This window comes from Mastomys coucha, unplaced genomic scaffold (genome assembly GCF_008632895.1).
Source record: "Mastomys coucha isolate ucsf_1 unplaced genomic scaffold, UCSF_Mcou_1 pScaffold9, whole genome shotgun sequence".
Classification (NCBI taxonomy): domain Eukaryota; kingdom Metazoa; phylum Chordata; class Mammalia; order Rodentia; family Muridae; genus Mastomys; species Mastomys coucha.
Window position 1 is genome coordinate 31917758 of NW_022196915.1, and position 16810 is coordinate 31934567.

General features: G+C 39.6%; 1 protein-coding gene across 1 annotated transcript in view; it reads left to right on the forward strand.

Moving 5' to 3' along the window:
• Positions 1 to 16810, forward strand: part of Gpr137c (G protein-coupled receptor 137C) — a 70703-nt gene that overhangs the window by 48785 nt on the left and 5108 nt on the right. The window contains exon 4 of the mRNA XM_031361137.1: positions 15798 to 15947. Coding sequence (XP_031216997.1) covers positions 15798 to 15947 — 150 coding nt within the window. The remainder of the gene's footprint in view (positions 1 to 15797; positions 15948 to 16810) is intronic.

Here is a 16810-nt window from a genome sequence, read left to right on the forward strand (position 1 = left end):
GTGGTGGTGGAGGTGGTGGTGGTCGTGGTCGTGGTGGTGATGGTGGTCTGTTTCTAGACTTAAGACTGGTTTTTCTCTGATATATTGTTCAGGTATTTTGCTGAATTGCTCTTGCATTCCATCCATATCCTTCCTTGTTAGGCTGTTCATGTCTTTAACCTGCCTATAATTGTTCTATTGAGCTCTTTGGTTTTCACCCAATTCACTCTAACTAAATGTCATTGCTATAGGGATAAGTCATCTTTGGAGGAGTTATGCTATCTTGATTTTTTTATTTCTTGTATTATACTGGGACTTATGCTTCTTGTATTATTTGCTTGACTTATTTTTATGGGCTATATTTTTTTTCATTTGAACTATTTGTAGCGTTCAAGTGAGAGTTCCATATGGCAGTCCAGATACCTGATGTATCCTGGATTGTTCCCTAAGTAGGATATAAACTGAGTGACCACAAGCTTTTGTTATCACCACTGGGAAATTGTCATAATGACCAGTAAATAGCAATGACCCCTTTCACTTCCATAACTGTTAGAGGGTGAACGACTAAGGACCGTATGGAGCATGCTTAGATTTGACTTAATCTCCATCTTATTTTTTGTGACAGGGTCTCTTGCTGAACCTGGAACTCACCCATCTGGCAAAAGTAACACAGGCCCCAGGAATTCTGCCTCCAGCTTTGCAGCCACAGGATTACAGGCATAGTGCAGCTGTGCATAGATTCTCAAGTGGGTGCTCGGAATTGAACTCATGTTCTCATAATGAACACAGCGATCAATTAACTAACTGAAACATCTCCCTATAAGCTTACTTTAAAACTAAACATGAACAAGCCATTAGCTTACTAAGTCATATACTTCAGTGTGCACAGATTTCTACATCTTGTAATGTTTTTTCTTAAGAGTTCTTTATTTAGTTCTATTGTCCCATTTAAATTTTTCTTGGAATTTATTTATATTTATTTATTTTGGTTAATTTATTTATTGATATCCCAAACACTGCCCCCTCTCAGTTCCCTCCTCACCAAGTCCCTCCACATTCCTCCATCCCCTTCTCCTCTGAGAAGGTGGAGCTACTCCTAAGAATCCCCCTACCCTGATGCATGGAGTCCCTGCAGAATTCGGCACATACTCTCCCACTGAAGCCAGACATGGCATCCCTGTTGGGGAATGAATTCCACAGTCAGGCTATAGCTTTAGAGACAGCCCCTACTCCAGTTGTTGGGGGACTCACATGAAGACTGAGCTGCGCATCTGCTATGTGAGGTATATGTGAACATCTGAAATGTTCCAGAGCTCCAGGTTAGTTGACTCTGTTGGTCTTCCTGTGGAGTTCCTATCCCCTTTGGAGCCCGCAATCCTTCCCCCTATTTTTCCATAAGAGTCCCAGACCTCCGTCCAATGTTTGACTGTGGGTATCTGCATCTGTTTCAGTCAACTGTTAGGTGGAGCCTCTCAGAGACCAACATGTTCCTTTCTGCAAGTGTAACAGAGTATCATTAATAGTATTAGGGATTGGTGCTTGCCCATGGGATGGGTTTCAAGTTGAACTGGTTATTGGTTGGCCATTCCTTCAGTCTCTGCTCCATCTTTGCCCTGGCAATTCTTTTAGATAGGACAAGTTTTGTGTTGAAAGTTTTGTGGGTAGGTTGGTGTCCTTGTCCCTCCACTGGGAGTCCTGCCTGTCTACAGAAAGTGGCCTCTTGAGGTTCCATGTCCTCACAGGTAGGCATCTCTGCTAAGGTTACTCACATTAACTCCAGGGAGCTTTCCCAGTCCCAGGTCTCTGAGCTGTCCTAGAGATTCCCCCGACCCATCCCACTCACCTACCACCCCTTTACCCCCATACCCTGCAGCTGCAGATTTCCATCCATCCTCCTGGCCTCTATCCTGTCTCTCCCTACACCTGTTTCTGCCCTCCCATTCCCCTCCCCCTTCTCCTCTCTCACTCAGTTCCCTCCCTCCCTGTCCCTCCTATGGCTATTCCCCCTTCTAAGTGAGATTCAAGCATCCTTGCTTGAACTTTCCTTCTTGTTTAACTTCTTTGGGTCTGTAGGGTATAGCATGGGTATCCTGTATTTTATGGCTAATATCCACTTATCAGTAAGTACATACTATGCATGTCCTTTTGGGTCTGGGTTACCTCACTCAGGATAATATTTTCTAGTTCTATCCATTTGCCTGCAAAATTCATGATGTCCTTGTTGTTAATAGCTGACTAGTATTCCATTGTATAAGTGAACTATATTTTCTGTATCCATTCTTCTGTTGAAGGACATCTAAGTTGTTTCCAGTTCCTGGCTATTACAAATAAAGCTGCTATAAACATAGTAGAGCACCAGTCCTTGTGATATGGTAGAACATCTTTTGGATATATGCCCAGGAGCAGTATAGCTGAATCCTCAGGTAGAACTATTTCCAATTTTCTAAGAAACCACCAGATTGATTTCCAGAGTAGTTGTACAAGTTTGCAATCCCACCAGCAATGGTGGGGTGTTTCTCTTCTCTACATCCTCTCTGACATGTGCTGTCACATGAGTTTTCAATCTTAGCCATTCTGATTGGTGTAAGGTGGAATCTCAGGGTCATTTTGATTTGCATTTCTCTGGTGACTATGGATGTTGAAAATTTCTTTAAGTGCTTCTCAGTTGTTTGATATTCTTCTGTTGAGAATTCTGTTTAGCTCTGTAATGAGATGATCATGTGATATTTTTTCTTTGTTTTATATAGTCGATTATGTTGATATATTTTTGTATATTGAACCATCCCTGCATCCCTAGGATAAATCCTACTTAATCATGGTGAATGATGTTTTGAGGTGTTCTTGGATTTGGTTTGCAAGAATTTTATTGCATATTTTTGCATCGATGTTCATAAGCAAAATTGGTCTGAAGTTCTCTTCCTTTGTTGAGTCTTTGTGTGGTTTAAGTATCAGAATGACTATGCCCTCATACAATGAATTAGGTAGTGTTCGTTCTCTTTCTATTTTGTGGAATAATGTGAGAAATATTAGTATCAGCTGTTCTTTGAATGTCCAGTAGAATTCTGCACTAAAACCATCTGACCCTGGGCTTTTCCTAGTTAGGAGACTTTTAATGACTGCTTCTGTTTCCTTTGGGGTCATGGGACTATTTAGATAGTTTACCTGATCTTTTTTTAAAGATTTACTTATTTAATGTGTATATGAGTACACTGTTGCTGTCTTCAGGTACACCAGAAGAAGGCATCAGATCCCATTACAAATGGTTGTGAGCCACCATGTAGTTGCTAGGAATTGAACTCAAGACCTCTGGAAGAGCAGTCAGTGCTTTTAACTACTGAGACATCTCTCCAGCCCAGTTTACCTGATCTTGATTTAACTTTGGTAATTGGTATCTGTCTAGAAAATCATCCATTTCATTTACATTTTCAAGTTTTGTAGAGTACAGGTTTTTAAGTAAGACCTAATAATTTTTGAGTTTCCTCAGTTTTTGTTGTCTCTCTGTTCACTTGTACTTTTGCTCAATTGGATGCTATCATTGTGCCATTTAGTTAGTTTGGCTAAGGGTTGTATGTCTTGTTGATTTTCTCAACAAACCAGCCCTTAGTTTTGTTGACTCTTTTAATTCACTTTGTTTCTAATTGGTCGATTTCAGCCCTGACTTTTACTATTTCCTGCCATCTACTCCTCTTGGTTGTGTTTGCTTCCTTTTGTTCTAAAGCTTTCAGGTGTGCTATTAAATTGCTAGTATGAGATCTCTCCAACTTCTTTATGAAGGCACATAATGCTATGAACTTTCCTCTCAGAACTGCTTTCATTGTTTCCCATAAATTTGGATATGTTGTGCATTCATTTTTACTGACTTCTAGAAAATCTTTAATTTCTTCATTTCTTCCCTGATCAAGTGATCATTGAGTAGAAAGATGTTTAGTTTCCATGAGTATGTGGGATTTCTGTTGTTTCTGTTGTTGTTCAAGTCCAGTTTTGATCCATGGTGATGTGATAAAATACAAGGGATTATTTTAATCTTCTTATATCTTTTGAGGCTTGCTTTGTGCCTGATTATATGGTCAGTTTTGGAGAAGGTTCTGTGAGGTGCTGAAAAGAAGGTATATTCTTTTGTTTTGGGGTAAAACATTCTGTAGATATCTGTTAAATCCATTGGGTTCATAACATCTGTTAGTATAATTGTTTCTCTGCTTAGTTTCTGTTTTGATTACCTGTTCATTGGTGAGAGTGGGATGTTGAAGTCCCCTGCTACTATTGTGTGGAGCTCAATGTGTGATTTGAGCTTTAGTGAAGTTTCTTTAATGAATGTGGGTGCCCTTGAATTTGGAGCATAGAATTGAGATATAATCTTGATGGGTTTTTCCTTGGGTATGAAGTGTTCTTCCCATTTCATTTAGTTACTTTTTGTTGAAAGTTTATTTTATGAGATATTAGAATGGTGACTCAAGCTTGTCTTTTGGGACCATTTGCTTAGAAAACTTTTTTCCACTCCTTTACTCTGAGGTAATGTCTATCTTTGTTGTTGAAGTGTGTTTCTTGTATGCAGCAGAATGATGGATCCTGTTTATGTATCCAGTCTGTTAATCTGTGACTTTTTATTGATGAATTAAGTCAATTGATGTTGAGAAATGTCAATGGCCAATGATTCTTAGTTCCTGTTATTTTGATAGTGTGTGTGTGTGTGTGTGCGTGTGCGTGTGTGTGTGTGTGTGTGTGTGTGTGTGTGTGTGTGTGGTGCCTGGTGTTTTGCTGCGGCCTGGGTCTCTCTCTCCTTCTGCTGATGGCCTGTGTTAGGGTGCATTAGTTAAAAATGAGGCAATGTATAAATGAGATATTTTATTATAGGAAAGAGAAAATAGGCCAGTCAAATAGAGAGAAGGAAAGGAGAAGAAGGAGAGGAGAAGGAGAGGGAGAGAGAAAGGAAAGAAAGCAAGAGAGCAAGAAGGCAGAAGAGAACAAAGAGCAAAAAAAGAGAGGAAGAAGGCAAGAGAGAAGACAAAGAGCAAGAGAGCAAGAGAGCAAGAGAGGGAGGAAGGAGAGAACCGCCCCTTATATTGTATGTGACTATCTGTCTTTGGGGCAAGGCATGCCTGGCTGTGGTCATATGACTGGGGGTAGGGTCCAGCTTGGGGCATTGTCTGCCTGATAGAGCACACATCTCTTGCAGGAGAAACTGTGAGGGGTTGTGACTGAAACAGGAGCCAAAGACTCAGGAGTTATAGCCAGACTCCTTCTGCCCCCTGCTGGCAGAAACTGCCCACTAGAACTCCAGGAGTCAAGGCAAATTACTCAACTAAGCCTAAGTTGCCTGAACAGACCACTGCCCTATATGTGTGTTTCTCTTCTTTTGGTTTTGCTGTGAGATTATTACATTCTCTTGTTTTCTTGAGTGTAGTTACCCTTCTTGTGTTAGAATTTTCCTTCAGGTATCCTCTGTAGGGCTGGATTAGTAGAAAGATGTGATTAAGTTTGGTTTTGTCATGGAATATCTTGGTTTCTCCATCTATAGTAATTTGAGAGTTTTGCTGGGTATAGTAGTCTAAGTTGGCATCTCTTAGAGTCTACAAGACATCTGTCCAAGATCTTAGAGTCCAAGACATCTGCCCATGATCTTAGAGTCCATTTGAGAAGTCAGTTCTGATATAGTTCTGATAGGTCTGCCTTTATATTTTACTTGGCCTTTTTCCCTTGCTACTTTTAATATTCTTTCTTTGTTCTGTAGATAAGGTGGTTTGATTATTATATGGAAGGAGGATTTTCTTTTCTAGTCCTATCTATTTGGTGTTCTGTAAGCTTCTTGTGAATTTATAGCCATTTCTTTAGGTTAAGGAAGTTTTCTTCTATAATTTTATTGAAGATATTCTCTGGCCCCTTAGGACTGGGAATCTTTGCTCTCTTCTATTCCTGTTATTCTTGTGGTTGGTCTTTTCATAGTATCTCAAATTTCCTGGATGTTTTGAGTTAGGAACTTTTTTACATTTGGCTATTTTTTTTTTTTTGACTAATGTATTTTTTTTGTATGGTATCTTTTATGTCTGAGATTCTCTCTTCCATCTCTTGTATTCTGTTGGTGATGCTTGAACATCATGATGTGATGGACATTTAGATTGGCTCCACTTCCTTGGTAAATATTTTATTTTCTCTTTCCTTTTCTCTTTCCTAGATTTTCCATCTCCAGGGTGGCCTCCATTTTTATTTTCTTTATTGCTTCTGTTTCTATTTTTAGGTCTTGGACCATTTTGTTCTTTTCCTTCACTTGTTTGATTGTGTTTTTCTGTATCTCCTTAAGAGATTTATTTTTATTCTCTTTAAAGGACTCTATCGTCTTCACGAGATGAGATTTAAGGTCACAGTCTTACTCTTTAGGTTTATTAGGATATCCAGCACTTGATGTACTAGGGAGCTGGGTTCTGATGGTAGCATACTGCACTGGCTTCTGTGGACTACATTCTTGAAAGCTTGCCTTTTGCCATCTTGTTGTCTCTGGTGTTTTCTAGCCTGGTAGTCCCTAAGTGTCCCAGATTGAGCAGGCCTCCTGGGAGGCAGGCAGAGCTTTGGGATGGGGAGCAGTAGGCTGGTCAGAGATTGCAGGTAGAGGTGTGTACTAGACGAAAGATGGAGCTCCAGTAGGGCAGGGCAGAGCTCAACGCTACTGGGCGTGCTAGGGTCAGGTGGGGGTAAGAGGGTTAGGTATAGGGATCTCACTTGAGTGTCCCAAGTTAGAGCAGGCCTCCTGGGCTTATAATTTTTTTTAATTAATTTGATCTCAAAATTTGTGTGAAAAAGCAAAGAACTTAAAATAGTGGAGGGGTCTATAGTTTGGGGGGGTGGCAATGAAAGTTTTCTGGAATTATAATGTTCATTGTGATTCATGACCATAGATGACTACTGAGCACTTACTGGTGAAGACAAGACCATTTCATGTAAACTTAAATACTCATGTGTAGGTAATGGATACTATATTTAATTGTGTAGAAAGTAACTCCAAAAAGGAAAGAGATTTATGATTTATGTCTGTAAAACTTATTCAAAAAGCTACAGTAATTAAAAATGTGCTACTGCCCACAGTTCCAAGGCTCTCTGGACTGGAGCTCCTGGGCCACCATTCCCCATGGGCCTTCTCCTCTGCTCTCTCACTGATCAAGTCTTCGAACTTTGAAAACAAGAGCTTTTGCCAAATATGATAGGATGGTGTGTGCGAGGCAGGCCCAGCCCCAGACCGCCTCTGTTCCTGGCCACATGACTGCCTCTGCACTGCACTTGGAGGGGCTTTGGACCTGTGCCTGCAAACTGCCAGGGTCAAGCCAACCCCCTTCCCATGTCTGAGCCTGGAGTGCCACCCCCTCCCCAAGCCAACCCCCTTCCCATGTCTGAGCCTGGAGTGCCACCCCCTCCCCAACTCCAGTTGTTGGTGTTTGAAAGAGGCCTGAGCCGAAGCTGGCTCACAGTTGCCTTGTTGGTGTTGCTTCCTCCCCGGTGTGGGTTCACCCCTGGAGGCCTGGCCTCCCAGCTCCCTCTCCCCGACCATCTGTCAGGAAGATCCTGAACACTCCCGGGGACCCCAGCCTCTAAGGCTTCCTTTACCCCCAGGGAAAGGAAAGGTGTCTGCCTGGCCCCTGGCCCCACTCCCTCCTTCCCCACAGGCCGACAATACTCTCCATCAGGTGCTCTGCAGCCTCTACGCCTTTTCATAGAAGACCCTGGCATTATGGCAACTGTTGGCCTCCACATGGAGTGTGCCAGGGTCCCAGACAGCCTCAGTCAAGGGCACCTTTTTTCCTCTCACGGTCGCCAGCAGCCCAGCCCTTCTACTGCCCTGGGCCTTGGTGTCTAGTCTTTCCAGATGCTGCCAGGACCCTCCTGAAAGCACCCACCCATCTCTTCAGTTACCTCCTCTGGCCGGAAGGTCACACCACTGTCCTTCAGAGCCACTCTGGGGCCCATACTGGCTGTCTGGAAACCTAATGTGACAGCCTGCAGCCAGAGCCCGGTGGGTTCTAGGGACTTGTCCATAGGAAGGGGTGGCACTCTGTATGCCCTCTGTGAGTCCCTGTGCTGCAGCCTCTTCAACCAGTTCATGACACTGAGTGCAAAGGTATTGGATACCTGTCCCTCCCTGGGGCTTCACAAGACATGTCTCCAAGAATAGACACGTCACTGGCCCAGATGAGACCTGGACAGAGGGACCAGGAGAGCTGTGTTTGTAACGAGCTGCAGGGCCATTTGTCCCGCATTTTAAACTTTTTTTTCTTTTTTCTTTTTTCTTTTTTTGGTTAAATTGTGAAGTGATGGAAGAGTTTTATAAAAAATAAAGTGAGATGGGAGCAAAAAAAAAGAATGTGCTACTGGCCTAAGAATAGACAAGTAGATCAACAGAACAGAATTGACAACATGGAAATGGAATAACAAAGCTCTGGCCATCTGATGTTTGACAAACGATTCAATAACGTGCAGTGGAAGAGATAACCCATTCATTAAATGGTGCTGGCAAAACTTCATGTCCATCCATAGAAGAATGAATACAGATTCAACCTTGTCAGGAAGATGATTTAAAAATCTGAGATGAAAGAACTGTGAGGAGAAACAGGGACTGCTTTCCAGAGACACTGTGCTAGAGAAGGGTGTCCTAAACAGAATCTCAGTAGCACAGAAAGAAGCCCCAGGTGTCAACACTGAAATTTAAGTTTCTGTGCAGCAAAGGCAACTATCAACAGTGCACACAGCAGCCCAGAGAATGGGTGAAATTGTTCACCAGCTATACTTCAAATAAGGGGCTAATGCCCAGAATTTACAAAGCAATACAAAAACCAAATACTAGGAAATAAAACTGCCAATCCACAAATGGGCTAATGAAATATAATTTTTAAAAAAGGAAGGAAGGAAGGGAAGGAGGGAGAAAAGAAAGTTTTTTATTTTAAAGTATTCAACATCCATGGGCATCAGGAAAATGCAAATTAACCTACTTTGGATATGACACTTTACCTTAGTCAGAATGACTATCATCAGAAATCTGCCAACAAATGCTGGAGATGTGTGAGAAAAGGAACTCTTAGTCACTGCTGGTGGAGGTGCAAATTAATACAGTGATTATGGAAATCAGCTTGGAGTTCCCTAAAAATATTAAAATAGAACTGCCATATAACCCAACTAATTCTACTCCTGGACATATACCCAGAGAACTCCATTCTACACTTATGTTTATTGGGGTTGGAATAACTTATTTTAGGAAGGAAATGGAACTGATCTAAATGTCTATCAGCATATGAAGTGTAGTCATGAAAATGTGGTTTATTCAAAAATGGAATATTATTTGGCTGTAAAAAGTGAAACTTATAAGAAAATAGATGGACTTAGAATGTATAATATTAATAAATAAGGACACACAGACTCGAAAAGAAGCTGTATGCAGATCCTAGCCTCATATGAAGATCCTAGTCTATAACTTAAGTGTGTTTATATGCAGAGAGCTCTAAGTATGGATATAGTATGACATTTAGAAAACAGACCAAGAGGGCTAGAGAGATAGCTCAGAGGTTGAGAGCACTGACTTTTTTTCCAGATGTCCTGAGTTCAATTCCCAGCAATCACATGGTGGCTCACAACTATCTATAATAGGACCTGATGCCCTCTTCTGGTGTGCCTGAAGATAGCAACAGTGTATTAATATAAATAAAATATGTGAATATTTTTAAAAAGAAAGACAGACAAAATATATACTATTGGGACAAGTCAAGTCTTACACACATTAGTAAAAGAGAAGATGGTAAATCTTTCTCTCTCAAAAGAATATTACAACAGCTTCCTCTAAAAATATTAGCAATTTATTAACTTGTAGAATATTATCCAAACATTAAGACAATTAAAGTTTAAATAACAAGAAAAGAAAAGATAGACAGAAAGGATGACAACAGACCAAGAAAGGGTAAGAGCAGGCAGCAGGAAAGGACAGCATGCAGATGAAGCACACATGAGATGTGAAAGAGGAGAAAAGAGAATTGATTTTTTTCTTTTACTTTCAACTCTGTCAGTACGTAAGTGATAGTGAACCCTGAGTGAAGCTGCATGGCTTCAGAATAGCAGTTCTAATTGTCTAGAAGTTCACTGAGATGAATGCAGTTTAGGCCTGGACAAGTGTTCATTGGAATGCCTACTTAATCTAGATGTGTGAAAGGTTTTATTTGTGAGGTTATTATAATACAGTGGTTTTAAAAATAAAAACAGGCAAATAGATCAGTACAGCAGAATAAGAACTTAGACATCAGTTCATTCTCATGTCGTGTTCTTATTTCTGATAAATATGCTAAAAACAGTCCAACTGGGAACTGAATTATTTTTAACCAGTAGAGACAGAGCAATTGGATATGCATATGGAATACAGTAGAGCATCCTAGATCCATCATTCATATATCTATCTATATGTGTATATATATGCATATATGTATATATATGTATGTATATATGTATATATATGTGTGTGTGTATATATATGTGTGTGTGTGTGTGTGTGTGTATGTATGTTGAAAATGGGAAAAGGTCAAAATCTTCTAAAAGAAAACAAAGAAGACCTGTACAGGTAAGGTCAGGCAAAAATTACTTAAGCCATAGAAGGTAATAACCAAGAAAAATCAAGTCAATAAATTAGAATTAATTAAACTTAAAAACATAATCAAAAGGCAAGAGTAAGAAAATACAAACCACAGGCTTCAAAAATACTTACAATGCACATATCTAACAAGGAGCTAGTATCCAATATATATAAAAAATCTATAGTTACTTTTTTTTTAAAGATTTATTTATTATCATATATAAGTACACTGTAGTTGACTTTAGATGTGCCAGAAGAGGGTGTCAGATCTCATTACGGGTGGTTGTGAGCCACCATGTGGTTGCTGGGATTTGAACTCAGGACACCTGGAAGAGGGAGCAGTCAGTGCTCTTACTCACTGAGCCACCTCACCAGCCCCTATAGTTACTTTTTAAGGACATCCTAAGTTGGAAGGTGTTAAAAGATTTTAATAGATTGTTGACAAAATGTATAAAGGGCCAAAAAAAAAAAAAAACCAGTATCACTAGTAATCATGAAGAGGCAAACTCAGTGAAGACATCACTGCATATCTATCAGCAAACCTAGGCGTAAAAAGCTTGCCAACCTAGATGGGATCTAGGACAGGACAATTGCATGAAGCCACTGGAACTCAGACTTGGATGGAAGTAAAAAAAAAAAAAAATTGTACAACCATGTTGAAAGAAGACATCATTTCTGAAAGCAGCTGAACCTCTGCCTAGTATACAACTCAGAAATTCCACTCCTGGGTATCTGCCCCAAAAAAGTGAAAGCATATATCCACAAAAATTTTATGAGTGTTCACAGAACCTGCCTGTTAAGAGAAAGATTCTTGAACAAGCTATCACATAAACAAATTGATGTAATTGTACAGTAGAGTTAATATAATTAACTGCCCCAGTTTGCCTGGAATTTTCCAGAAAGTGGGCCTTTCAGGTACTAATCAAGAAAAGCCATGACAAACTGTGAAGACTCTCAGTGTTGATGATAGGCAAGCACTGGTGATACAGAGACTCATCAGCTGAATGAAACCTGCAAATGAGTCCATGTTCTTTGATTCTACTTACATGAAGCTCTAGAAGAGGCAGAACTGAGTTGGCAAAACAAATGGGAGTATTTCTATGTGGGGATGACTGGCTGTGTGGGAACTCTGGATTGATGATGATGGCCTACATTTTGGCAGAGCTTTAGCCTGCACAGTAGTTACACCCTTTTTCCATTTCTTAATCCTATGCTTTGTAGGATAACTCCCATTTGTTTTCTAAATCACTGTTATTCTTCCATTGTTTTATATAATTAATTTGAGTATAAGTTGTTTTATGAATTACTTCATTGTTATTGCTTCTTTGTCAATTTTCCCCTTAAAAACAACCTTAGACTGTTTATAGGTTTAATCAGAGTTAGCTCATTTTATCCAGTTATTTTATTTTACAAACTGTTCTCTCTTTCTCTCTTTCTCTCTCTCTCTCTCTCTCTCTCTCTCTCTCTCTCTCTCTCTCTCTCTCTCTTTCTGGAGTGTGTGTGTGTGTGTGTGTGTGTGTGTGTGTGTGTGTGTGTGTGCGCACGCGCGTGCGCACGCATGCATGCACATACACATGCATGTGTGCATGTGTGACCTTGTACTTTGGTGGCTAATTTAGGTAATTCGTACAGCATTCTTTTTTATTCATGCTTAACATGCTTCTCAATTATATGGCTCTTTTAAAGTCTAATCTGAGCAGAGTATCAGGTCATAGAATAGTTCCAGCTATTTGGGAGGCTAAGATAGAATTGTACTGGAACTCATAGAGTTCAAGAACTGTCAGGAATCATAGTGATCCTTAAAATATTATTCTTAAAATGTTTTTAAACTCTAGATTGATTCTAGGTTAATGTTTTTATTAAGTTGGGAAAATAAGAAAAATTAAAATGTACATTACTGAAGATTTTAATTTTTTAAGTATTTCAAACATAATTTTTTCATATATTATGAAATAAACATTTTGTTATAATTATACTGGGTTGATTCAAAGAATAAACTCTACTGCCAACATCTTTCTGAGTATCTTTTTCCTTCTTTTTAGTTCTTCCTTTTCAGATACCTCTAACATGCAATGTTCCTATGAGGAAGTCAGTTACAATAATGATTCTCAGCTGTTCCAGAACCAGTCTAGCCTTTTATGAAAAACCCTTTTTAAAGTTTTTTATATTTATTTATTTTGTATGTTCATGTGCACATGTATGTACACATATGGAGTTCAGAGGACAAATTCTTTCCATCCATCACATGCAGTCCTGTGTATCAAACTTAGGGCTTCAGGATTGATAACAGGCACATTTATCTGGTATACTATCTCACTGGTCTTAGTAATAAGTATTTTAATAACTGTTGTCTATCCTGAAATCAATACATTTAAACCAACAATACAAATAAAATTTAATGTAGTTATGATAATTAAAATATAAATTGAAAATAAAAGAAGGTAATAGATATGTCAATATGTAAATTTGGGAGCATACTATAATCAGATACTAGTCTGTAGACAAAAGAATCATGAATAAGGTAGCTGCAGGTATAGAGTTGGATTTTTCCATACAACAAGCAGTATTGGTGTTAGTACTATGATTTTATGGAATATTTGAACTCTTGATAAAACTTTGAAAAAAACAAAATATGAGTTTTGTATAATTGCCCTAATTATAATAGAAGACATTTTATACATTATATGTACTTCTGAGAAATAGGGCATGTATTTAAATTATACAAATCCTTTTTAAATATTCTAAATTTTATTTTTAAAAATAGCCTTCATTACAATTTTGAAAGTTTGAGAAAGCTCCTTTTTTTACCATTCTCAATAAGTTAATAAACATGTACAAAGAGTAACTCACTTTAAGAACCTAAAACTGTAAGAGATAATGTCACTAGGTCTTCAGCTTTAAAGAAGTAGTGTTATCCTCCGATCATTGGTGGCAGGGTCAGGAAGACTGTCTTAGTCAAAGAAGAAAAACTAGATAATGCAACAAGAGAACAAGGGTTGGCATTAACATCCTAGCTGGATCCCTGGATTCTGCACTGAGAGAACAGTGGTTTTCACTCCCAATGGCCATTGGGTGATTTCCCCACCTGAACTGAAATCATTCCCTTCTGCTCTTTTTGGAAAGGCGAATTTAAACTTTCTTTTAACAGAGCATAATATTAATACATAACCTCTAGTTTTTTAAATCACCGATTTTTATGAGATAGAACATTTAATGTAAGAAGATGTGTCCTGCCAGGCAGTGGTGGCGCACGCCTTTAATCCCAGCACTTGGGAGGCAGAGGCAGGCGGATTTCTGAGTTCAAGGCCAGCCTGGTCTACAGAGTGAGTTCCAGGACAGCCAGGGTTATACAGAGAAACCCTGTCTCAAAAAACAAAAACAAAAAAAACAAAAAAAAAAAGAATGTGTCCCAATGCCACAAGACTTAGGAAATTGACTGACTCAAAGAAGTCAGGCAGGGTTCTGTTCACAGGGCAGGAATGCTGAGACGGTCTCCACTAAGCTGGACTTGCAGCTCATCCATGTGAGGAGTCTTCTCATTTCGCATGGAGTCAGGATTCAGAACAGCAAACAATCCTACATCAGGTTAATTCTGCTTCCTAATACACAAAACAGTGCCATATTACTAGGGCCATATGAATAGGTGTCATGCTTTGCCGTAAGTCCTTTTCTAGAGAGATGTCCATCAATACTTATGATCATGAACCAGCACAAACAGCATAAGGAGCCCTCCAGCAGGGTGAGTTTTATGTCTCCAGATGACAATAAATAGGAAACAGACTACCAAAATGTTGTTACATAAATAGAGTTTAATTCTGGCCAAGTAATTATAAACTGTTTTTTCTTCTTGAATATCATAAAGGTCAGAGGACAGTGCTCCCATGGGAGCACTCCCCCATGACTTACAGGTCATTTACCAACCCTGGACCTTGTGTGCTAAGTGCTGTGTTTCTTAAGCTAGTGACAATTGAACACACCTTTCAAAGTATCATATTGAGTGTTTACTTGAAATAGATCAATATTTTTTAAAGATTTATTTATTTATTTTATGTGTATGAGTACCCTGTAGCTGTACAGATGGCTGTGAGCCATCATGTGGCTGCTGGGAATTAAACTCAGGACCTCTGCTTGCTCCGGCTCTGCTCCAGCCCTGCTTGCTCCAGCATAATACACTGTAGCTGTCTTTAGACGCACCAGAAGAGGGCGTCAGATCCCATCACGGATGGTTGTGAGCCACCATGTGGTTGCTAGGATCCGAACTCAGGACCTTCGGAAGAGCAATCAGTGCTCTTACCCGCTGAGCCATCTCACCAACCCTGGGTCAATATTTATGATAGTGGTATCACCTCTTAGAATAATGGTGGTTTGGTTTTGTTTTGTTTTTTGAGACAGGGTTTCTCTATATAGCCCTGGCTGTCCTGGAACTCACTCTGTAGACCAGGCTGGCCTCGAACTCAGAAATCTGCCTGCCTCTGCCTCCCAAGTGCTGGGATTAAAGGCATGCGCCACCACTGCCCAGCTAGAATAATGGTTTTAACTCACATGAAAAATATGTTGGGTTACAGAGGAAAACCATCGTATTCAAATAAAGACCCCAGATTGAAAGTCCTTGCAAATGTATCATAATCCCCTTCCTTGCACCCAACAGTTGAAAAGCAGGAAGTTATATATAGGGCTTTCTATCTCTGGGGAAATGGTAAAAGCCATAGTTTAGACATTTGAAAGCTCGGTCAAATACCTGGTTTATTTTGTCAGCAACATAATATCACTCAAAGTACATCATTCATTTCCTAATAAAATTGAGTAAATATGTAAGGACCTGAATTTTTGTTCCTGATTTGTATCAGGGGAAAAAAAAGTATATTCAAACAGGCAAGTGTTTCCATTTCCCCTTCCACTCTGATTAGACTACACTGGCTAGAATCATATATGGCTCAGAACTTTGGCCAGTCTGTCTACTCATGCATTACCACAGGAAGAAGGTGACTTTGGCAAAACAAAATTCCAGCTGCCATTTAGCAAGTGGGCAAAGCACTTAGACATATTAAACATAGTATGTCATTCTAGGAACAGGAGTTACAGGCAGGATAATCAAGAGGTTACCTGAGCAGGTGTCCACCCCTCTTTCTAGGGGACTTCGCAAGAGGTGATGTGCTCTATGCCAGTGAACAGCTTGCTCACCATGGTAAACATGCTGAACTCATGGCTGTGCTTCTCCTTTCTCCAGGGTATGTCTCTGTGTCAGACTGTCATCGTGGGCTCTGTAGTCATTCTTCTCTACTCTTCCAGAGCTTGTTACAATCTGGTAGTGATCACCATATCGCAGGATGCCTTAGAGAGTCCATTTAATTATGGCTGGGATAATCTTTCAGACAAGGTAAGTGCCTGACCCATATTACCAGTCTACAGTTAATACAGTTGATAAGTAATCTTAGCAAGGACATTTAGTGTTTGACTTAGACATGTTTGTATGCAATCTCAGCTTTCAATAACCTTGTTTAAAACTGTTTAAATTTTCTCATTTGCATGTAACAGCTTGAAATCATTCATCGGAAAGTTTTATCAAAGAAATAACTTATTTTGTAAAAAGTGCTAGAAACCTTTTACTTATAAGCCTAGTTACGAACTTTTAAAATGATGATGTTTTAATATCTCTAGGTAATTGTCTGGCAGTAGCCAGTGAAAATACAGCTAATGTACTGTAAGGGTGAAAGAATTACATAAAATCTTAATACTTTGTTCAGTTTTTTTATTAGATGTTTTCTTTATTTACAGTATCTCCTTTCCCAGGTTCCCTCCAAAAAAGAAAAAAGAAATAGAAATAAATAAAATAAAAAAAACTAAAACTAAAACAAACCCCTGTTTCCTCCCCCCTCCTCCTACTCTCCACCTCACCCTCTCCTGCTTACTAGCCCTAGCATTCCCCTACACTGGAGCATAGAACCTTCACAGGACCAAGGGCCTCTCCTCCCATTGATGAACAACTTGGCCATCCTCTGCTATACATATGCTGCTGGAGCCATTAGTCCCACCATGTGTGCTCTTTGGTTGGTGTTTTAGTCCCTGGGAGCTCTGAGGGTACTATTTAGTTCATATTGTTGTTCGCCCTAAGGGGCTGCAAACCCTTCAGCCCCTTGGGTCCCTTCTCTAACTCCTTCTTTGGGGACCTTGTACTCAGTTCAATGGATGGCTGTGAGCCTCTACTTCTGTATTAGTCGAGTACTGTCAGAGCGTCTCAGG